General features: G+C 45.2%; 1 protein-coding gene across 1 annotated transcript in view; it reads left to right on the top strand.

Annotated features, from left to right (window-relative positions):
- Positions 1–24,263, top strand: part of LOC311144401 (nitric oxide synthase 1-like) — a gene marked incomplete at both ends in the record, with an annotated part of 74,010 nt that overhangs the window by 6,675 nt on the left and 43,072 nt on the right. Inside the window, 6 exons of the mRNA XM_084180410.1 lie at positions 6,595–6,736; positions 7,044–7,183; positions 8,787–8,961; positions 10,648–10,749; positions 11,378–11,572; positions 13,091–13,176. Coding sequence (XP_084036536.1) covers positions 6,595–6,736; positions 7,044–7,183; positions 8,787–8,961; positions 10,648–10,749; positions 11,378–11,572; positions 13,091–13,176 — 840 coding nt within the window. The remainder of the gene's footprint in view (positions 1–6,594; positions 6,737–7,043; positions 7,184–8,786; positions 8,962–10,647; positions 10,750–11,377; positions 11,573–13,090; positions 13,177–24,263) is intronic.

Genomic DNA, 24,263 nt, shown 5'->3' with positions numbered 1-24,263 from the left:
ACTCCATCACTCCATCTCTCCCTCTCCATCAATCCCTCTCTCCCTCTCTCCCTCTCTCCCTCTCTCCCTCTCTTCATCTCTCCCTCTCTCCATCTCTCCAATCTGTCTAGTTCTCTCTCACTATTCACTCTTTCTCTGTGTTCCCTGTCTGTCTGTCTGTCTGTCTGTCTGTCTGTCTGTCTGTCTGTCTGTCTGTCTGTCTGTCTGTCTGTCTGTCTGTCTGTCTGTCTGTCTGTCTGTCTGTCTGTCTGTCTGTTTGTCTGTGTCTCTTCAACTGCGTCTCTCTAGTCTGGTAGACTTTTCTCACAGCTAGACTCAGTCTTTCATCAGTCCAATACAGCTCTGCCTAATCACACCACATCTTTACTCCCAAATTAATTAACGGCATACTTTATCAGTCTGACTCATCCCTGCGCTGAGTTAAAGACACCTCACCTCACCTTACCTCACATTCCCAAAGACAGCTGATAGTCCTTGATATCGTACATACAAATATACTCAGCCACTGTCAGCATGTATAGTGCCTTGCAAAAGTATTCATCCCCTTTGGCGTTTTTTCTATTTTGTTGCATTACAACCTGTAATTGAAAAGTGGTGCGTGCATATGTATTCACCCCCTTTGCTATGAAGCCCCTAAATAAGATCTGGTGCAACCAATTACCTTCAGAAGTTACATAATTAGTTAAATAAAGTCCACCTGTATGCAATATAAGTGTCACATGATCTGTCACATGATCTCAGTATATATACACCTGTTCTGAAAGGCCCCAGAGTCTGCAACACCACTAAGCAAGGGGCACCACCAAGCAAGTGGCACCATGAAGACCAAGGAGCTCTCCAAACAGGTCAGGGACAAAGTTGTGGAGAAGTACAGATCAGGGTTGGGTTATAAAAAAATATCAGAAACTGAACATCCCACGGAGCACCATTAAATCCATTATTAAAATTGGAAAGAATATGGCACCACAGCAAACCTACCAAGAGAGGGCCGCCCACCAAAACTCACGGGCCAGGCAAGGAGGGCATTAATCAGAGAGGCAACAAAGAGACCAAAGATAACCCTGAAGTAGCTGCAAAGCTCATAGGACCACTTTAAGCCGTACACTCCACAGAGCTGGGCTTTATGGAAGAGTGGCCAGAAAAAAGCCATTGCTTAAAGAAAAAAATAAGCAAACACGTATGGTGTTGGCCAAAAGGCATGTGGGAGACTCCCCAAACATATGGAAGAAGGTACTCTGGTCAGATGAGACTAAAAGTGAGCTTTTTGGCCATCAAGGAAAATGATATGTCTGGCGCAAACCCAACACCTCTCATCACCCCGAGAACACCATCCCCACAGCATGATACTGCCACCACCTTGCTTCACTGTGGGGATGTTTTTCATCGGCAGGGACTGGGAAACTAGTCAGAATTGAAGGAATTATGGATGGTGCTAAATACAGGGAAATTCTTGAGGGAAACCTGTTTCAGTCTTCCAGAGATTTAAGACTGGGACGGATGTTCACATTCCAGCAGGACAATGACCCTAAGCATACTGCTAAAGCAACACTCGAGTGGTTTAAGGGGAAACATTTAAATGTCTTGGAATGGCTTAGTCAAAGCCCAGACCTCAATCCAATTGAGAATCTGTGGTATGACTTAAAGAATGCTGTACACCAGCGGAACCCATCCAACTTGAAGGAGCTGGAGCAGTTTTGCCTCGAAAGATGGGCAAAGGTCCCAGTGGCTAGATGTGCCAAGCTTATAGAGACATACCCCAAGAGATTTGCAGCTGTAATTGCTCCAAAAGGTGGCTCTACAAAGTATTGACTTTGGGGGGGGGGGGGGGGTGAATAGTTATGCACGCTCAAGTTTTCTTTTTTTTGGTCTTATTTCTTGTTTGTTTCACAATAAAATATATTTTGCATCTTCAAAGTGGTAGGAATGTTTTGTAAATTAAATTATACAAACCCACCAAAAATCTAATTTAATTCCAGGTTGTAAGGCAACAAAATAGGAAAAATGCCAAGGGGGGTGAATACTTTCGCAAGCCACTGTAGCAGAAGCCTGATAGCAGATCAGTTTGTGATGTAGCCAAGTCCTCTGTAGCGATTTTGTATAGCATGACATCAAATGAGTACGGAGTTGGCTAAATCACATCCTGTACTGATCTGCAGGCTGCTTCTGTTTCAGACTACAAAAATAATGTCTATTCCCTTCTAATTTTTTGGGCTTGTATTGATCATGGACTTTAGGATTACTAGCACCGTTCTCTTACCAACTGAGCCACACATAACCACCTGGTCTGTAAACAGAGCGTAGTAGAGAGACTGGTGCCCAGATGCTGTATCTAACCCACTGCCCCAGATCACACCAGCTGCTTTCCTCTCACTGTTCCGCTGGGAGTCAGAGATTTACAGCCAGATTAGTAGAATTAACACTTTTGCCCTTTCATGGCCTTAGCGTAACCCAACAGGATGGGTTAAGTGGTTCAGCAGGGACGGACTAAAAGTAACTGAGCTTTAGCCCTGTCAGACTTTCCAGCCTTCCTTATACTCTGGGTTAAACTGCACTAAACCTTTAGATACAGTGCTTTGCAAAAGTATTCATCCCCCTTGGCGTTTTTCCTATTTTGTTGCATTACAACCTGTAATTTAAATTGATTTTTATTTGGATTTCATGTAATGAACATAAAGAAAATAGTCCAAATTGGTGAAGTGAAATGAAAAAAATTACTTGTTTAAAAATATGCAAAAAAATAAATAATGGAAAAGTGGTGTGTGCATATGTATTCACCCCCTTCGCTATGAAGCCCCTAAATAAGATCTGGTGCAACCAATTACCTTCAGAAGTCACATAATTAGTTAAATAAAGTCCACCTGTGTGCAATCTAAGTGTCACATGATCTCAGTATATATACACCTGTTCTGAAAGTCCCCAGAGTCTGCAACCCCACTAAGGAAGGGGCACCACCAAGCAAGCGGCACCATGAAGATCAAGGAGCTCTCCAAACAGGTCAGGGACAAAGTTGTGGAGAAGTACAGATCAGGGTTGGGTTATAAAAAAATATCAGAAACTTTGAACACCCCACGGAGCACCATTAAATCCATAATTTAAAAAATTGAAAGAATATGGCACCACAACAAACCTGCCAAGAGAAGGCCGCCCACCAAAGCTCACGGACCAGGCAAGGAGGGCATTAATCAGAGGCAACAAAGAGACCAAAGATAACCCTGAAGGAGCTGCAAAGCTCCACAGCAGAGATTGGAGTATCTGTCCATATGACCACTTTAAGCTGTACACTCCACAGAGCTGGGCTTTATGGAAGAGTGGCCAGAAAAAAGCCATTGCTTTAAAAAAAAAAAAAACACGTTTTGGTGTTGGCCAAAAGGCATGTGGGAGACTCCCCAAACATATGGAAGAAGGTACTCTGGTCAGATGAGACTAAAATTGAGCTTTGTGGCCATCAAGGTAAACGCTATGTCTGGCGCAAACCCAACACCTCTCATCACCCCGAGAACACTATGTTTTTCATCGGCAGGGACTGGGAAACTGGTTAGAGTTGAAGGAATGATGGATGGTGCTAAATACAGGGAAATTCTTGAGGGAAACCTGTTTCAGTCTTCCAGAGATTTGAGACTGGGATGGAGGTTCACCTTCCAGCAGGACAATTACCCTAAGCATACTGCTAAAGCAACACTCGAGTGGTTTAAGGGGAAACATTTAAATGTCTTGGAATGGCCTGGTCAAAGCCCAGACCTCAATTTTTACAATTACATTTAAGTCATTTAGCAGACGCTCTTATCCAGAGCGACTTACAAACCCCCAAAAAATCTATTTTAATTCCAGGTTGTAAGGTAACAAAATATGAAAAATGCCAAGGGGGGTGAATACTTTCGCAAGCCACTGTACTATGTGAGTAGACATTCATTTGTTGCATCGCTAATCCATAAATACAGTCTTTAAACTCACGTCATTCAAATCTCTCTCTTTCTGGGGGAGGGTGGCTTATTTCCAGGGGTGAAAGTAAGCCGGTACGGAGTACCTCCAAAATAAATAGTGGGGGTATGCCGTACCGGTTCAACATGAGCCTATCACAATAATGAAAACAAAGTTGCCAAGAAAACTGTAGGCTATTACACTATTATTTATCATTACACATGTCACCCTCATGATAAAAGAGCAAATGGACTTGAAAACGTGTGGAATGTGCTCCAAAAATTAGGGGTGGTTAGACAATAACAGTGACATTTTGCGAAGGCAGAGATGAGAGGTTGAGACCGAGATGTGCGTGGACAGTGGACACGTCAATTCAGGTTAGGCCTAATCAGGTGTAAGCCTAATGAATGACAATCACCGAATGTCAATGATTACACTTCTTGGTGTTTTGCTAGCGATGTCTCTTCCCATTCTTCAAATGGCGGGGTCAAAATGCTCTGTATGGACACGGGAATTATTTTAGAGTGGACGAACGTTTACAGCTTGCCAGGCTTACAGGAGCCCTTTGAAGTAATTGTTTGACGATCAGATGAAAACATCATGACTGGTTATGTTAATGCTATTGCTACATTCCAATGGTGGAACAAGCTCCCTCACGACGCCAGGACAGCGGAGTCACTCACCACCTTCCGGAGACACTTGAAACCCCACCTCTTTGAGGAATACCTGGGATAGGATAAAGTAATCCTTCTACCCCCCCTTACCCCACCCCCCAAAAAAATTGTAAAGTGGTTGTCCCACTGGCTATCATAAGGTGAATGCACCAATTTGTAAGTCGCTCTGGATAAGAGCGTCTGCTAAATGACGAAAATGTTAAAAAAATGTCAACGTTAAAAGGATAAATGTATACATTTAAAAAGTGAAGCGAAAAGTCTTTGCTATTAGGCCCACACAGATCCTATTCAATTAATAGGGATACTATACAGTGGGGAAAAAAAGTATTTAGTCAGCCACCAATTGTGCAAGTTCTCCCACTTAAAAAGATGAGAGAGGCCTGTAATTTTCATCATAGGTACACGTCAACTATGACAGACAAATTGAGGGAAAAAAATCCAGAAAATCACATTGTAGGATTTTTTATGAATTTATTTGCAAATTATAGTGGAAAATAAGTATTTGGTCACCTACAAACAAGCAAGATTTCTGGCTCTCACAGACCTGTAACTTATTCTTTAAGAGGCTCCTCTGTCCTCCACTCTTTACCTGTATTAATGGCACCTGTTTGAACTTGTTATCAGTATAAAAGACACCTGTCCACAACCTCAAACAGTCACACTCCAAACTCCACTATGGCCAAGATCAAAGAGCTGTCAAAGGACACCAGAAACAAAATTGTAGACCTGCACCAGGCTGGGAAGACTGAATCTGCAATAGGTAAGCAGCTTGGTTTGAAGAAATCAACTGTGGGAGCAATTATTAGGAAATGGAAGACATACAAGACCACTGATAATCTCCCTCGATCTGGGGCTCCACGCAAGATCTCACCCCGTGGGGTCAAAATGATCACAAGAACGGTGAGCAAAAATCCCAGAACCACACGGGAGGACCTAGTGAATGACCTGCAGAGAGCTGGGACCAAAGTAACAAAGCCTACCATCAGTTACACAGTACGCCGCCAGGGACTCATATCCTGCAGTGCCAGACGTGTCCCCCTGCTTAAGCCAGTACATGTCCAGGCCTGTCTGAAGTTTGCTAGAGTGCATTTGGATGATCCAGAAGAGGATTGGGAGAATGTCATATGGTCAGATGAAACCAAAATATAACTTTTTGGTAAAAACTCAACTCGTCGTGTTTGGAGGACAAAGAATGCTGAGTTGCATCCAAAGAACACCATACCTACTGTGAAGCATGGGGGTGGAAACATCATGCTTTGGGGCTGTTTTTCTGCAAAGGGACCAGGACGACTCATCCGTGTAAAGGAAAGAATGAATGGGGCCATGTATCGTGAGATTTTGAGTGAAAACCTCCTTCCATCAGCAAGGGCATTGAAGATGAAACGTGGCTGGGTCTTTCAGCATGACAATGATCCCAAACACACCGTCCGGGCAACGAAGGAGTGGCTTCGTAAGAAGCATTTCAAGGTCCTGGAGTGGCCTAGCCAGTCTCCAGATCTCAACCCCATAGAAAATCTTTGGAGGGAGTTGAAAGTCTGTGTTGCCCAGCGACAGCCCCAAAACATCACTGCTCTAGAGGAGATCTGCATGGAGGAATGGGCCAAAATACCAGCAACAGTGTGTGAAAACCTTGTGAAGACTTACAGAAAACGTTTGACCTTTGTCATTGCCAACAAAGGGTATATAACAAAGTATTGAGAAACTTTTGTTATTGACCAAATACTTATTTTCCACCATAATTTGCAAATAAATTCATAAAAAATCCTACAATGTGTTTTTCTGGAAAAACAATTCTCATTTTGTCTGTCATAGTTGACGTGTACCTATGATGAAAATTACAGGCCTCTCTCATCTTTTTAAGTGGGAGAACTTGCACAATTGGTGGCTGACTAAATACTTTTTTTCCCCACTGTATGTAATTCTATGTTTAGTCCCAAGGAGCTACCGTACAGGGAAGAAATTAAATCTACTTTCACACCTGGTTATTTCTATTTCCATCCAGATCTGCCATTACCATATTTCCTCAGAGGACAGATGGCAAGCATGACTTCCGTGTGTGGAACACACAGCTGATTCGCTACGCCGGTTACAAGCAACCCGATGGTCAGATTCTGGGAGACCCAGCCAACGTGGAATTCACTGAGGTACAGTTATATGACATTGTGGTCACTGTTATTCAAAGTGTATTATAGTTCGTAAGAGCATGGAATATGTGTCCCTCATGGGATTTGAAACCGCAAACTTTGCCTTGTCAGATTCAACCCACTGAACCACTTACAGTAGATCACAAAACCTGAAAGTGTTCAATGTCTTTATATAGCATGCCTCCGAGGAAGGCTAAAACTCTGACTAAAACACATTCTGGAGTGGAAACCACCAAACAGCAGTTAGGAGTCTACTTGAGTGAGTCCATGTTAAAATATGATGAAATATGTTGGTTTGGGTCTCTAGATCTGCATCCAGCAGGGCTGGAAGCCTCCCAAGGGCCGTTTCGACGTGCTGCCCCTCCTGCTGCAATCCAACGGGAACGACCCAGAGCTGTTTGAGATCCCTCAAGACCTCATTCTAGAGGTGCAGATCACACACCCCAAGTGAGTGAGACAACACACACGTCCCAAGTGATATAATAGAGTGAAACACTAACAGAGGCTTGGTTGGGGTGTGTTCCAATTGCTACACTAGCATACCACTTAGACTGAAGCAATGTACTGGCCATGTTTTCACACAGATACAGACACACTCACACAACCCACACTTTTGGCACAGAGGGAGTTTCATCCCGGGCACATGACATCCTCTGCCATACAAGCCCCTACAACCATCCACCAGACTCTCTTCCCAAACCCCCCATCCCTCCCAACCCACCCCTGCATCAGTTCAGTTAGCCTCAGCTCTTCTCTGCGTATCATCATTACATGAAGCTGTGATGGCTCTATGCTACTTCGGCCAAACAGATAGGTAGCCGGCCCCCAGGGGCCATGCAGAGCCTGTGTATTATTTTTATTTTATTTTTATTTGAGTCATTTAGCAGACGCTCTTATCCAGAGCAACTTACAGTTAGTGAGTGCATACATTTTTCATACTGGCCCCCCGTGGGAATCGAACCCACAACCCTGGCGTTGCAAGCGCCATGCTCTACCAACTGAGCTACAGGAGGCCTATTACCAGGTAGATGGATGTAGGGCCAGTCATTTCAGAGCCTCTGAATCGCTTGCAAGTGTTTGTGCTATGATAATGCGATAATGTTCATTTTGTCTGCGCTCCTGTTCTTCTTGGCTGTCTACTCCTCTATAGTGTAAAACAATACACACCATGTCATCACAGTGGGCAGATATGTCATCACATTGGGCAGATGTGTCATCACATTGGGCAGATGTGTCATCACAGTGGGCAGATTTGTCATCACAGTGGGAAGATTTGTCATCACAGTGGGCAGATATGTCATCACATTGGGCAGATGTGTCATCACATTGGGCAGATGTGTCATCACAGTGGGCAGATTTGTCATCACAGTGGGCAGATTTGTCATCACAGTGGGCAGATTTGTCATCACAGTGGGCAGATGTGTCATCACAGTGGGCAGATGTGTCATCACAGTGGGCAGATTTGTCATCACAGTGGGCAGATTTGTCATCACAGTGGGCAGATTTGTCATCACAGTGGGCAGATTTGTCATCACAGTGGGCAGATTTGTCATCACAGTGGGCAGATTTGTCATCACAGTGGGCAGATTTATCCTCACAGTGGGCAGATTTGTAATCACAGTGGGCAGATTTGTCATCACAGTGGGCAGATTTGTCATCACAGTGGGCAGATTTGTACAGAAGAATTCTAACATCTAACATCTCATGGAGAAATTCTTAATTTCTTTCTACCTACATACGGTATTTTCTTTCCATGACGTACTATACAAATGTCAATATCAGAATGTAAGCTTGACGCTAGTCTCTTCCCACGGCTTTTCACCAAGACAAGAATGTGCGCTTTTACATTGATTCAGAATGTAACAACAGCACCAGTCAGCTACAGTTCAAGCTATGTATAATATATCCTCTTAACCATCTCTACAAACCTTGAATGCTAGCCTATTCATTTGAATCAATAAGTCAAGCTATAAGTCACATTCTCCAGCTCTCCTCCAAACCTTGAATGATATTAATTAGAATCAATATCTTTGTTCCCCTGTGCTTGCAGGTATGATTGGTTCAAGGACCTGAATCTGAAGTGGTACAGCCTGCCTGCTGTTTCTAGCATGCTGCTAGAGGTGGGGGGGCTGGAATTCACCGCCTGTCCCTTCAGTGGCTGGTACATGGGCACCGAGATCGGCGTCAGGGACTTCTGTGACAGCTCTCGCTACAACATCCTGGAGGTTTTATGATCATTTATAAAGCATCCATAAGCATTTCTAAACATTTATAAGCACCCCTTCAGTGGCTGATACATGGGCACCGAGATCGGCGTCAGGGACCTCTGTGACAGCTCTCGCTGCAATGGTTAAATGCACTATTTTGACATATTCTAATGAGACCATGAGGCATACAAGGGAATTCACACAGAAGTTGTGAGTGGATGTTTTACTATAATCGTTGACTATATTTACTAGAATCTATCATATGCTTTACTATAATCTGGTGGGGCTTTTTATATGATACGCCTTTAATACTTTAATACTTACCAGTATGGCAGATTAATCTGCTCTCATGACAACATGCATAACATGCATATAGGCTAACATTCATCACTTAAATGCTCAACATTCATTGGTTTCCATAACACATCAAAATATATGTTTTCTATTTTTTTAAACATAAAAATAAATTGTTTTCCTGGAAACAGCAAGTCAAAATAAAATAAATGTGTTGCATACACATATTTAAAATTTGATTTGATTTGATTTTGACTTGCTGTTTCCAGGAAAACAATCTATTTTGATGTTTAATTTTTTTTTAAACATGACGTAGGATCTTAATTTCAGCCAATTTGCTACAGCAGGAAAATGATCCTGCAGCAACAGGAAATGTGAATTATTATGTGGATTATAATTAATGGATATTTTTGTAGGGGTTGATAAATTTTTCGTTAGGGAAAATCAAGTTTGAAATGTCAAAGTGTAAATTACAAACTTCAAAAGCCTTTTAAAACCTCAAATACACTACAGGATTTAAATTTCCTGTAACAGGGTGATTAAATTAAGATCCTACATCTGTATTGCTGGTCAGATGAAGAGGATCCTGCTTTTTTGCTGTAGCTATGGTGATGAATGATTAATGTGTTGTATGTCACAAACAGTAGCATGCTGTAGGCTGTAGATATAATATGTACATCTCTGGTTGTGCCGTTTTCATTCAGCTAACATATTAGCATAGCCATTACGTTAATGATGATACAGTGTTGTTATGTTTTCAAAGAGTTCCCATGCTTAGAAAGTCACTTTAGTTGTTTTCTGAGTCATTTCCCCTCATCTCGTATTCCCATCTCAAGCACCACGCACCCTGCTGCTAAGTGCAGCTTTACGCATAAACAGAATTGTTATGATAGATATGAGATATTATGTGATATTTTCTTATTTTAATGTAGAACAAAAAGTACTTCTAAAAGGGTTGTTTTTTATCGTTTAAAATGTCTCCATTCTAGAAAATGTCTCCATTATCGAAAGTAATATTATGTCTTTCGGCCATTTTATACTGACTGCAACCAATCACCTGTGGTTTTATACTGACTGAAACCACTCACCTGTCACTCTGTCGCTCACAGGATAGTTTACCTGACAACACTAATTGTTTATCTATGTCGTTGATTTCCATTTGCATTTCAGTCATTTAGAACAGGGGTTCCCACTGGGAAAACAACAGCACTTAGCTGACACTTACGCTTATCATAACAAGTTTACTTGAATGATAAAGAGACATGTTTATCTCTTATGTAGCAGGTAATATAGTAGCATTTTGAGAACAGCGATAAGAAGATTAAAATGTTACCCTAATTGTTTATCTTCAATGTATCTTTATACACAACAGGTATTGTTATTAAAGCATGGTGTGTTATTGTCCAATAGGAAGTGGCCAATCTGATGACCCTGGACACCAGGAAGACCTCTTCTCTGTGGAAGGACCAGGCACTGGTGGAGATCAACATAGCAGTCCTCTACAGTTTCCAGGTGTGGGTTTATCTGCTGGCCATGTTAATATCTAAAGGTTACTGGGGTGCTGGAATGTATTATTTACAAGGCTTGCATTTCAGACACTACATATACAAAAGTATGTGGACACCCCTTCAAATTAGTGGATTCGGCTATTTCAGCCACACATATTGCTGACAGGTGTATAAAATCGAGCACACAGCCATGGAATCTCCACAGGGAAACATCGGCAGTACTGAAGAGCTCAGTGACTTTCAAAGTGGTACCGTCATAGGATGCCACCTTTCCAACAAATCAGTTCGTCAAATTTCTGCCCTGCTTGGAATGAGATGTTCGACGAGCAGGTGTCCACATACTTTTGGTCACGTAGTGTATATTGAATGATTTTTGCACATTTTCTAGACTGGTCCTTGCTGTAGACAAACTAGTGTTATGCTTTATATATGAAGCATGTCTTTATATAAAGTTAGAAATATGTTGATATTATTTGTAATTATGGGTGCTTGAGAGTGATTGCATTGATACCTTGATAAACTCTAAATATAAACCTGAAATAACTGAGCTGAATGAACTGAGTGAAATAACTGAATTCCCCTTCTTGATTTGCTTCCTGTTCCTGCTTCCTGTTCCTGCTTCATGTTCCCAGTCATCTAAGGTAACCATAGTGGACCACCACTCTGCCACAGAGTCCTTTATGAAGCACATGGAGAATGAGATCAGGGTGCGGGGGGGCTGCCCGGGGGACTGGGTCTGGATTGTACCCCCAATGTCTGGAAGCATCACCCCCGTGTTCCACCAGGAGATGCTCAACTATCGCCTCACGCCGTCCTTCGAGTACCAGGTAAATCAAATCAAAGTTTATTGGTCGCGTATACAGATTTGCAGGTGTTATAGCAGGTGCAGTGAAATGCTTATGTTACTAGCTCCAACAGTGCAGTAGAATGTCTTGCAAATACAATAGAAATACACAAATAATAAAAAATCTAAACAAGAAATCAAGAAATGACAGAACGAGTCAAATTAACAATCCAGGGGTATACAGTATATATTACAGGGAGCATGTGTCAGAATCCAGAATATAAATACATGGTGTGTATAGACAGTGTATCGTTTGGAAATAAAATGGTATGTACAGTAGTAGGTATATTAGGATGAGCTATGTGGAGATTGAGAATACAGTTTATACATACACCCTGAGTAAACAACAGTATAGAAACAGTATATGAAGTGACCAGCCTTCAAAGACTATATACATGGGGCATTAGTCTCAAGGTGCAGGGTAAGTACCAGGCATGTAGCCGGCTAGTGATGGCTGTTCAACGGTCTGATGGCCTGGAGATGGAAGCTGTTTATCAGTCTCTCTGTCCCGGCTTTGATGCACCTGTACTGACAGTTTTTTTTACGTTGAGGGAGAGGTTATTTTCCTGGCACCACTCTGCCAGGGCTCTAACCTCCTCCCTGCTGGCTGTCTCGTCGTTGTTGGTAATCAGGCCTACCACTGTCGTGTCCATATTGTTGCCTACCCTCACCCACCTGGGGTCGGCCCGTCAGGAATTCTAGGACCCAGATCCACAGGGAATTCAGGCCCAGGAGGTGATATGGTCCTTGACTATTCTCTCAATGCACTTCATGATGATAAAGGTGAGTGCTATGGGGCGATAGTCATTTAGTTCTGTCACCTTAGCTTGCTTGGGTACAGAGACAATGGTGGACATCTTCAACCAAGTGGGGACAACAGACTGGGATAGGGAGAGGTTGAATATGTCCGTAAACACTACAGCCAACTGGTCTGCGCATGCTCTGAGGACGCAGCTTGTTATTCTGTCTGGGCCAGCAGCTTTGCGAGGGTTAACAAGTTTGAAAGGCCTACTCACGCCGGCTAGAGAGATCTGGAGCCCACAGTCCATGTGAGCGGAGGCCCACGACAACGGCTCTGTGTTGTTTTCCTCAAAGCGGGCGATAAAGGTGTTTATTTTGTCTGGGAGTGTGTGTCTTTATTCTCTTTATAATCGTGATTGTCTGCCACCTGCGTCTCGTGTCTGAGCCATTGAGTAGCGACTCCACTTTCTCCTTGTAATGTATTTTTGCCTCTTTGATTGACTTATGTTCCCAGTCACCCTACCGGGGTTAAATGCGGTGGTTCGTGGAAGAAGGAGAGTTCGTGTTCTCAAAGTCAAATTGTTTCAAATACTTGAGCTGCTCTTGATTTAGTTTGCCCTGTAAAATTAAGCCAAATCAAGAGCAATTCAGATTGTATTTTAAATATTTGACATTACAGTATGTGCTTTAAATGTACAGTAACATCATCCACTGACCTGTACGCTGAGCCTAATGTGACGCTCTTCTCTCACCACTACAGGCTGACCCATGGAATAACCACGTGTGGAAAGTCAACAGTGGGACACCCACCAAGAAAAGAACCATCGGCTTCAAGAAACTGGCCAAGTGAGTACAGAGATAGAGAGGTCCTTTCACAAGGCCTTAGGACAACATTATAATTCACCTAGATTGGAGTTAGAGGTCGCCGTTGCAGTCCTGCTTGCTGTTTATGTAGACTGAAGTACACACTTGTTTCCTAATCCTACATTTGGCACTAATAAAGAACTGCTACTAAATACAGCGTGTTCATTATATTATAGGATGGCCTGCTGGTTGAGTCATGTCGATGTATCCTCCCTTTGCTCTTCTTATTTTTCGTTGTGTCTCCATGAATGTGATGAGACGAGGTAGTGGTGCAGACAGGGAGGGAGCTCATCTACTCAACAGTGATGAGACGAGGTAGTGGTGCAGACACAGGCAGGGAGCTCATCTACTCAACAGTGATGAGATGAGGTAGTGGTGCAGACACAGGCAGGGAGCTCATCTACTCAACAGTGATGAGATGAGGTAGTGGTGCAGACACAGGCAGGGAGCTCATCTACTCAACAGTGATGAGATGAGGTAGTGGTGCAGACACAGGGAGGGAGCTCATCTACTCAACAGTGATGAGATGAGGTAGTGGTGCAGACACAGGCAGGGAGCTCATCTACTCAACAGTGATGAGATGAGGTAGTGGTGCAGACACAGGCAGGGAGCTCATCTACTCAACAGTGATGAGATGAGGTAGTGGTGCAGACACAGGCAGGGAGCTCATCTACTCAACAGTGATGAGAGGAGGTAGTGGTGCAGAAACAGGGAGGGAGCTCATCTACTCAACAGTGATGAGATGAGGTAGTGGTGCAGACACAGGCAGGGAGCTCATCTACTCAACAGTGATGAGATGAGGTAGTGGTGCAGACAGGGAGGGAGCTCATCTACTCAACAGTGATGAGATGAGGTAGTGGTGCAGACACAGGCAGGGAGCTCATCTACTCAACAGTGATGAGATGAGGTAGTGGTGCAGACACAGGCAGGGAGCTCATCTACTCAACAGTGATGAGATGAGGTAGTGGTGCAGACACAGGGAGGGAGCTCATCTACTCAACAGTGATGAGATGAGGTAGTGGTGCAGACACAGGCAGGGAGCTCATCTACTCAACAGTGATGAGATGAGGTAGTGGTGCAGACACAGGCAGGGAGCTCATCTACTCAACAGTGATGAGATGAGGTAGTGGTGCAGACAGGGAGGGAGCTCATCTACTCAACAGTGATGAGACGAGGTAGTGGTGCAGACAGGGAGGGAGCTCATCTACTCAACAGTGATGAGATGAGGTAGTGGTGCAGACACAGGCAGGGAGCTCATCTACTCAACAGTGATGAGATGAGGTAGTGGTGCAGACACAGGGAGGGAGCTCATCTACTCAACAGTGATGAGATGAGGTAGTGGTGCAGACACAGGCAGGGAGCTCATCTACTCAACAGTGATGAGATGAGGTAGTGGTGCAGACACAGGCAGGGAGCTCATCTACTCAACAGTGATGAGATGAGGTAGTGGTGCAGACACAGGGAGGGAGCTCATCTACTCAACAGTGATGAGATGAGGTAGTGGTGCAGACACAGGCAGGGAGCTCATCTACTCAACAGTGATGAGATGAGGTAGTGGTGCAGACACAGGCAGGGAGCTCATCTACTCAACAGTGATGAGATGAGGTAGTGGTGCAGACACAGGGAGGGAGCTCATCTACTCAACAGTGATGAGATGAGGTAGTGGTGCAGACACAGGCAGGGAGCTCATCTACTCAACAGTGATGAGATGAGGTAGTGGTGCAGACACAGGCAGGGAGCTCATCTACTCAACAGTGATGAGATGAGGTAGTGGTGCAGACACAGGCAGGGAGCTCATCTACTCAACAGTGATGAGACGAGGTAGTGGTGCAGAAACAGGGAGGGAGCTCATCTACTCAACAGTGATGAGATGAGGTAGTGGTGCAGACACAGGCAGGGAGCTCATCTACTCAACAGTGATGAGATGAGGTAGTGGTGCAGACAGGGAGGGAGCTCATCTACTCAACAGTGATGAGATGAGGTAGTGGTGCAGACACAGGCAGGGAGCTCATCTACTCAACAGTGATGAGATGAGGTAGTGGTGCAGACACAGGCAGGGAGCTCATCTACTCAACAGTGATGAGATGAGGTAGTGGTGCAGACACAGGGAGGGAGCTCATCTACTCAACAGTGATGAGATGAGGTAGTGGTGCAGACACAGGCAGGGAGCTCATCTACTCAACAGTGATGAGATGAGGTAGTGGTGCAGACACAGGCAGGGAGCTCATCTACTCAACAGTGATGAGATGAGGTAGTGGTGCAGACACAGGCAGGGAGCTCATCTACTCAACAGTGATGAGACGAGGTAGTGGTGCAGAAACAGGGAGGGAGCTCATCTACTCAACAGTGATGAGATGAGGTAGTGGTGCAGACACAGGCAGGGAGCTCATCTACTCAACAGTGATGAGATGAGGTAGTGGTGCAGACACAGGGAGGGAGCTCATCTACTCAACAGTGATGAGATGAGGTAGTGGTGCAGACACAGGGAGGGACCTAATCTACTCAACAGTAATGAGACGAGGTCGGGGTGCAGACAGGGAGGGAGCTCATCTACTCAACAGTGATGAGACGAGGTAGTGGTGCAGACACAGGGAGGGAGCTCATCTACTCAACAGTGTTGAGACGAGGTAGTGGTGCAGACACAGGGAGGGAGCTCGTCTACTCATCAGTGATGAGATCAATCAATCAATCAATTTTATTTTATATAGCCCTTCTTACATCAGCTAATATCTCGAAGTGCTGTACAGAAACCCAGCCTAAAACCCCAAACAGCTAGTAATGCAGGTGTAGAAGCACGGTGGCTAGGAAAAACTCCCTAGAAAGGCAAAACCTAGGAAGAAACCTAGAGAGGAACCAGGCTATGAGGGGTGGCCAGTCCTCTTCTGGCTGTGCCGGGTGGAGATTATAACAGAACCATGCCAAGATGTTCAAAAATGTTCATAAGTGACAAGCATGGTCAAATAATAATCAGGAATAAATCTCAGTTGGCTTTTCATAGCCGATCATTAGAGTTTAAAACAGCAGGTCTGGGACAGGTAGGGGTTCCATAACCGCAGGCAGAACAGTTTAAACTGGAATAGCAGCAAGGCCAGGCGGACTGGGGATAGCAAGGAGTCACCACGGCCGGTAGTCCCGACGTATGGTCCTAGGGCTCAGGTCTCTCAGTTGGCTTTTCATAGCCGATCATTTAGAGTTGAAAACAGCAGGTCTGGGACAGGTAGGGGTTTCGTAGCCGCAGGCAGAACAGTTGAAACTGGAATAGCAGCAAGGCCAGGCGGACTGGGGGCAGCAGGGTGTCATCATGCCCGGTAGTCCTGACGTATGGTCCTAGGGCTCAGGTTCTCAGAGAGAAAGAGAGAACGAGAGAATTAGAGAGAGCATACTTAAATTCACACAGGACACTGGATAAGACAGGAGAAGTACTCCAGGTATAACCAACTAACCCCAGCCCCCCGACACATAAACTACTGCAGCATAAATACTGGAGGCTGAGACAGGAGCGGTCCGGAGACACTGTGGCCCCATCCGAAGAAACCCCCGGACAGGGCCAAACAGGAAGGATATAACCCCACCCACTCCGCCAAAGCACAGCCCCCGCACCACTAGAGGGATATCCCCAACCACCAACTTACAATCCTGAGACAAGGCCGAGTATAGCCCACAGAGGTCTCCACCACAGCACAAACCAAGGGGGGGGGGGCGCCAACCCAGACAGGAAGATCACGTCAGTAACTCAACCCACTCAAGTGACGCACCCCTCCCAGGGACGGCATGAAAGAGCACCAGCAGGCCAGTGACTCAGCCCCTGCAACAGGGTTAGAGGCAGAGAACCCCAGTGGAGAGGGGAACCGGCCCGGCAGAGACAGCAAGGGCTGTTCGTTGCTCCAGCCTTTCCGTTCACCTTCACACTCCTGGGCCAGACTACACTCAATCATATGACCTACTGAAGAGATAAGTCTTCAGTAAAGACTTAAAGGTTGAGACCGAGTCTGCGTCTCTCACATGGGTAGGCAGACTGTTCCATAGAAATGGAGATCTATAGGAGAAAGCCCTGCCTCCCGCTGTTTGCTTAGAAATTCTAGGGACAATTAGGAGGCCTGCGTCTTGTGACCGTAGCGTACGTATTGGTATGTACGGCAGGACCAACTCGGAAAGATAGGTAGGAGCAAGCCCATGTAACGCTTTATAGGTTAACAGTAAAACCTTGAAATCAGCCCTTGCCTTAACAGGAAGCCAGTGTAGGGAAGCTAGCACTGGAGTAATATGATCAAATTTCTTGGTTCTAGTCAGGATTCTAGCAGCCGTATTTAGCACTAACTGAAGTTTATTTAGTGCTTTATCCGGGTAGCCGGAAAATAGAGCATTGCAGTAGTCTAATCTAGAAGTAACAAATGCATGGATTAATTTTTCTGCATCATTTTTGGACAGAAAATTTCTGATTTTTGCAATGTTACGTAGATGGAAAAAAGCTGTCCTTGAAACAGTCTTGATATGTTCGTCAAAAGAGAGATCAGGGTCAAGAGTAACGCCTAGGTCCTTCACAGTTTTATTTGAGACGACTTTACAACCATCAAGATGAATTGTCAGATTTAACAGAAGATCTCTTTGTTTCTTGGGACCTAGAACAAGCATCTCTGTTTTGTCCGAGTTTAAAAGTAAAAAGTTTTCAGCCATCCACTTCCTTATGTCTGAAACACAGGCTTCTAGCGAGGGCAATTTTGGGGCTTCACCATGCTTCATTGAAATGTACAGCTGTGTGTCATCCGCATAGCAGTGAAAGTTAACATTATGTTTTCGAATAACATCCCCAAGAGGTAAAATATATAGTGAAAACAATAGTGGTCCTAAAACGGAACCTTGAGGAACACCGAAATGTACAGTTGATTTGTCGGAGGACAGACCATTCACAGAGACAAACTGATATCTTTCCGACAGGTAGGATCTAAACCAGGCCAGAACTTGTCCGTGTAGACCAATTTGGGTTTCCAGTCTCTCCAAAAGAATGTGGTGATCGATGGTGTCAAAGGCAGCACTAAGGTCTAGTAGCACGAGGACAGATGCAGAGCCTCGGTCTGACGCCATTAAAAGGTCATTTACCACCTTCACAAGTGCAGTCTCAGTGCTATGATGGGGTCTAAAACCAGACTGAAGCATTTCGTATACATTGTTTGTCTTCAGAAAGGCAGTGAGTTGCTGCGCAACAGCTTTTTCTAAAATTTTTGAGAGGAATGGAAGATTCGATATAGGCCGATAGTTTTTTATATTTTCCGGGTCAAGGTTTGGCTTTTTCAAGAGAGGCTTTATCACTGCCACTTTTAGTGAGTTTGGTACACATCCGGTGGATAGAGAGCTGTTTATTATGTTCAACATAGGAGGGCCAAGCACAGGAAGCAGCTCCTTCAGCAGTTTAGTAGGAATAGGATCCAGTATGCAGCTTGAAGGTTTAGAGGCCATGATTATTTTCATCATTGTGTCAAGAGATATAGTATTAAAACACTTAAGTGTCTCTCCCGATCCCAGGCCCTCGCAGAGCTGTGCAGATCCAGGACAGCTAAGCCCTGGAGGAATACGCAGATTCAAAGAGGAGTCCGTAATTTGCTTTCTAATGGTCATGATCTTTTCCTCAAAGAAGTTCATGAATTTATCACTGCTGAAGTGAAAACCATCCTCTCTTGGGGAATGCTGCTTTTTAGTTAGCTTTGCAACAGTATCAAAAAGAAATTTTGGATTGTTCTTATTTTCCTCGATTAATTTGGAAAAGTAGGATGATCGAGCAGCAGTGAGGGCTCTTCGGTACTGCACGGTACTGTCTTTCCAAGCTAGTCGGAAGACTTCCAGTTTGGTGTGGCGCCATTTCCGTTCCAATTTCCTGGAAGCTTGCTTCAAAGCTCGGGTATTTTCTGTATACCAGGGAGCTAGTTTCTTATGACAAATGTTTTTCGTTTTTAGGGGTGCAACTGCATCTAGGGTATTGCGCAAGGTTACATTTAGTTCCTCAGTTAAGTGGTTAACTGATTTTTGTCCTCTGACGTCATTGGGTAGGCAGAAGGAGTCTGGAAGGGCATCAATGAATTTTTGTGTTGTCTGAGAATTTATAGCACGACTTTTGATGCTCCTTGGTTGGGGTCTGAGCAGATTATTTGTTGCGATTGCAAACGTAATAAAATGGTGGTCCGATAGTCCAGGATTTTGTGGAAAAACATTAAGATCTACAACATTTATTCCATGGGACAAAACTAGGTCCAGAGTATGACTGTGGCAGTGAGTAGGTCCAGAGACATGTTGGACAAAACCCACTGAGTCGATAATGGCTCCGAAGGACTTTTGGAGTGGGTCTGTGGACTTCTCCATGTGAATATTAAAATCACCAAAAATTAGAATATGATCTGCTATGACTACAAGGTCTGATAGGAATTCAGGAAACTCAGAGAGGAACGCTGTATATGGCCCAGGAGGCCTGTAAACAGTAGCTATAAAAAGTGATTGAGTAGGCTGCATAGATTTCATGACTAGAAGCTCGAAAGATGAAAACGTCATTTTTTTTTTTGTAAATTGAAATTTGCTATCGTAAATGTTAGCAACACCTCCGCCTTTGCGGGATGCACGGGGAATATGGTCACTAGTGTAACCAGGAGGTGAGGCCTCATTTAACACAGCAAATTCATCAGGCTTAAGCCATGTTTCAGTCAGGCCAATCACATCAAGATTATGATCAGTGATTAGTTCATTGACTATGACTGCCTTTGAAGTGAGGGATCTAACATTAAGTAACCCTATTTTGAGATGTGAGGTATCACGATCTCTTTCAATAATGGCAGGAATGGAGGAGGTCTTTATCCTAATAAGATTGCTAGGGTGAACACCACCATGTTTAGTTTTGCCCAACCTAGGTCGAGGCACAGACACAGTCTCAATGGGTATGGCTGAGCTGACTACACTGACTATGCTATTGGCAGACTCCACTAAGCTGGCAGGTTGGCTAACAGCCTGCTGCCTGGCCTGCACCCTATTTCACTGTGGGGCTAAAGGAGTTAGAGCCCTATCTATGTTGGTAGATAAGAGGAGAGCACCCCTCCAGCTAGGATGGAGTCCGTCACTCCTCAGCAGGTCAGGCTTGATCCTGTTTGTGGGTGAGTCCCAGAAAGAGGGCCAATTATCCACAAATGTTATCTTTTGGGAGGGGCAGAAAACAGTTTTCAACCAGCGATTAAGTGCTGAGACTCTGCTGTAGAGCTCGTCACTTCCCCTAACTGGGAGGGGGCCAGAGACAATTACTCGATGCCGACACATCTTTCTAGCTGATTTACACGCTGAAGCTATGTTGCACTTGGTGACCTCTGACTGTTTCATCCTAACATCGTTGGTGCCGACGTGGATAACAATATCTCTATACTCTCTACACTCGCCAGTTTTAGCTTTAGCCAGCACCATCTTTAGATTAGCCTTAACGTCGGTAGCCCTGCCCCCTGGTAAACAGTGTATGATCGCTGGGTGATTCGTTTTAAGTCTAATACTGCGGGTAATGGAGTCGCCAATGACTAGGGTTTTCAATTTGTCAGAGCTAATGGTGGGAGCCTTCGGCGTCTCAGACCCCGTAACGGGAGGAGTAGAGACTAGAGAAGACTCAGACTCAGACTCCGACTCGCTACATAATGGGGAAAACCGGTTGAAGGTTTCTGTCGGCTGAATGAGCGACACCGGTTGAGCATTCCAACAGTATTTCCCTCCAGAAGCCATGAGAAAGTTGTCCGGCTGCAGGGACTGTGCGGGGGGAGTTATACTAACGTTACTGTCTGTACTTACTGGTGGCACAGACGCTGTTTCTTCCTTTCCTACACTGATAATACTCTTGCCTAACGATTGCGTCTGAAGCTGGGCTTGTAGCACAGCTATTCTCGCCGTAAGGCGAGAATTCTCCTGTATATTATGAGTACAGCGACTGCAATTAAAAGACATCATGTTAATGTTACTACTTAGCTTCGGCTGTTGAAGATGTTGATGAGCCATGTCCAGATAAAGCGTCCGGAGTGAAAAAGTTGAATAAGGGAAAAAAGTTGCGATGGAAAAACGGAAAATAACGTAAAGTTGGCAGCTAAAACGCACAGGAAAATGACTCTTCTGTCTCGGGATAAACGTCCGGGGTGAAAAAGTTTAACGAAAAAAGATGAGTGAGGACAGAACTAAAAAGTTGGTAAATTTGTTGAACACAGAGATTGATTAAACGTTTATTAAAAGTAAAACGTGAAATAGTTTGGCAGGTAGCCAAGTAGCAACAAACAGCAGAGCAGCACGGAGACAATGCGGAAGGGAGCTCATCTACTCAACAGTGTTGAGACGAGGTAGTGGTGCAGACACAGGGAGGGAGCTCGTCTACTCAACAGTGATGAGACGAGGTAGTGGTGCAGACAAGGAGGGAGCTCATCTACTCAACAGTGATGAGATAAGATAGTTGTGCAGACACAGGGAGGAAGCTCATCTACTCAACAGTGATGAGACGAGGTAGTGGTGCAGACACATTGAGGGAGCTCAAATACTCAACAGTGATGAGACAAGTTAGTGGTGCAGACACAGGAAGGGAGCTCATCTACTCAACAGTGATGAGACGAGGTAGTGGTGCAGACACAGGGAGGGAGCTCATCTACTCAACAGTGATGAGATGAGGTAGTGGTGCAGACACAAGGAGGGAGCTCATCTACTCAACAGTAATGAGACGAGGTCGGGGTGCAGACAGGGAGGGAGCTCATCTACTCAACAGTGATGAGACGAGGTAGTGGTGCAGATACAGGGAGGGAGCTCATCTACTCAACAGTGTTGAGACGAGGTAGTGGTGCAGACACAGGCAGGGAGCTCGTCTACTCATCAGTGATGAGATGAGGTAGTGGTGCAGACACAGGGAGGGAGCTCATCTACTCAACAGTGATGAGACGAGGTAGTGGTGCAGACAGGGAGTGAGCTCATCTACTCAACAGTGATGAGAGGAGGTAGTGGTGCAGACACAGGGAGGGAGCTCATCTACTCAACAGTGATGAAACGAGGTAGTGGTGCAGAAACAGGGAGGGAGCTCATCTACTCAACAGTGTTGAGACGAGGTAGTGGTGCAGACACAGGGAGGGAGCTCGTCTACTCAACAGTGATGAGACGAGGTAGTGGTGCAGACAAGGAGGGAGCTCATCTACTCAACAGTGATGAGATGAGGTAGTTGTGCAGACACAGGGAGGAAGCTCATCTACTCAACAGTGATGAGACGAGGTAGTGGTGCAGACACATTGAGGGAGCTCAAATACTCAACAGTGATGAGACAAGTTAATGGTGCAGACACAGGAAGGGAGCTCATCTACTCAACAGTGATGAGACGAGGTAGTGGTGCAGACACAGGGAGGGAGCTCATCTACTCAACAGTGATGAGACGAGGTAGTGGTGCAGACACAGGGAGGGAGCTCATCTACTCATCAGTGACGAGACGAGGTAGTGGTGCAGACAGGTAGGTAGCGCATCTACTCAACAGTGATGAGACGAGATAGTGGTGCAGACAGGGAGGGAGCACATCTACTCAACAGTGATGAGATGAGGTAGTGGTGCAGACACAGGGAGGGAGCTCATCTACTCAACAGTGATGAGATGAGGTAGTGGTGTAGACACAGGGAGGGATCTCATCTACTCAACAGTGATGAGACGAGGTAGTGGTGCAGACAGGGAGGGAGCTAATCTACTCAACAGTGATGAGATGAGGTAGTGGTGCAGACACAGGGAGGGAGCTCATCTACTCAACAGTGATGAGACGAGGTAGTGGTGCAGACAGGGAGGGAGCTCATCTACTCAACAGTGATGAGACGAGGTAGTGGTGCAGACACAGGGAGGGAGCTCATCTACTCAACAGTGTTGAGACGAGGTAGTGGTGCAGACACAGGGAGGGAGCTCGTCTACTCAACAGTGATGAGATGAGGTAGTGGTGCAGACACAGGGAGGGAGCTCATCTACTCAACAGTGATGAGACGAGGTAGTGGTGCAGACAGGGAGGGAGCTCATCTACTCAACAGTGATGAGACGAGGTAGTGGTGCAGACACAGGGAGGGAGCTCATCTACTCAACAGTGATGAGACGAGGTAGTAGTGCAGAAACAGGGAGGGAGCTCATCTACTCAACAGTGTTGAGACGAGGTAGTGGTGCAGACACAGGGAGGGAGCTCGTCTACTCAACAGTGATGAGACGAGGTAGTGGTGCAGACAAGGAGGGAGCTCATCTACTCAACAGTGATGAGATGAGGTAGTTGTGCAGACAGGGAGGAAGCTCATCTACTCAACAGTGATGAAACGAGGTAGTGGTGCAGATACATTGAGGGAGCTCAAATACTCAACAGTGATGAGACAAGTTAGTGGTGCAGACACAGGAAGGGAGCTCATCTACTCAACAGTGATGAGACGAGGTAGTGGTGCAGACACAGGGAGGGAGCTCATCTACTCAACAGTGATGAGACGAGGTAGTGGTGCAGACACAGGGAGGGAGCTCATCTACAAATCAGTGACGAGACGAGGTAGTGGTGCAGACAGGTAGGTAGCTCATCTACTCAACAGTGATGAGACGAGATAGTGGTGCAGACAGGGAGGGAGCACATCTACTCAACAGTGATGAGATGATGTAGTGGTGCAGACACAGGGAGGGAGCTCATCTACTCAACAGTGATGAGATGAGGTAGTGGTGCAGACACAGGGAGGGAGCTCATCTACTCAACATTGATGAGACGAGGTAGTGGTGTAGACACAGGGAGGGAGCTCATCTACTCAACAGTGATGAGACGAGGTAGTGGTGCAGACAGGGAGGGAGCACATCTACTCAACATTGATGAGACAAGGTAGTGGTGCAGAAACAGGGAGGGAGCTCATCTACTCAACAGTGATGACACGAGGTAGTGGTGCAGACAATGAGGGAGCTCATCTACTCAACAGTGATGAGACGAAGTAGTGGTGCAGACACAGGGAGGGAGCTCATCTACTCAACAGTGATGAGACGAGGTAGTGGTGCGACAAAGGGAGGGAGCTCATCTACTCAACAGTGATGAGACAAGGTAGTGG

The sequence above is a fragment of the Coregonus lavaretus genome (genome assembly GCF_964263955.1).
Source record: "Coregonus lavaretus genome assembly, chromosome: 17".
NCBI classification, from domain to species: domain Eukaryota; kingdom Metazoa; phylum Chordata; class Actinopteri; order Salmoniformes; family Salmonidae; genus Coregonus; species Coregonus lavaretus.
This window is presented reverse-complemented; position numbering and strand designations above follow the sequence as displayed.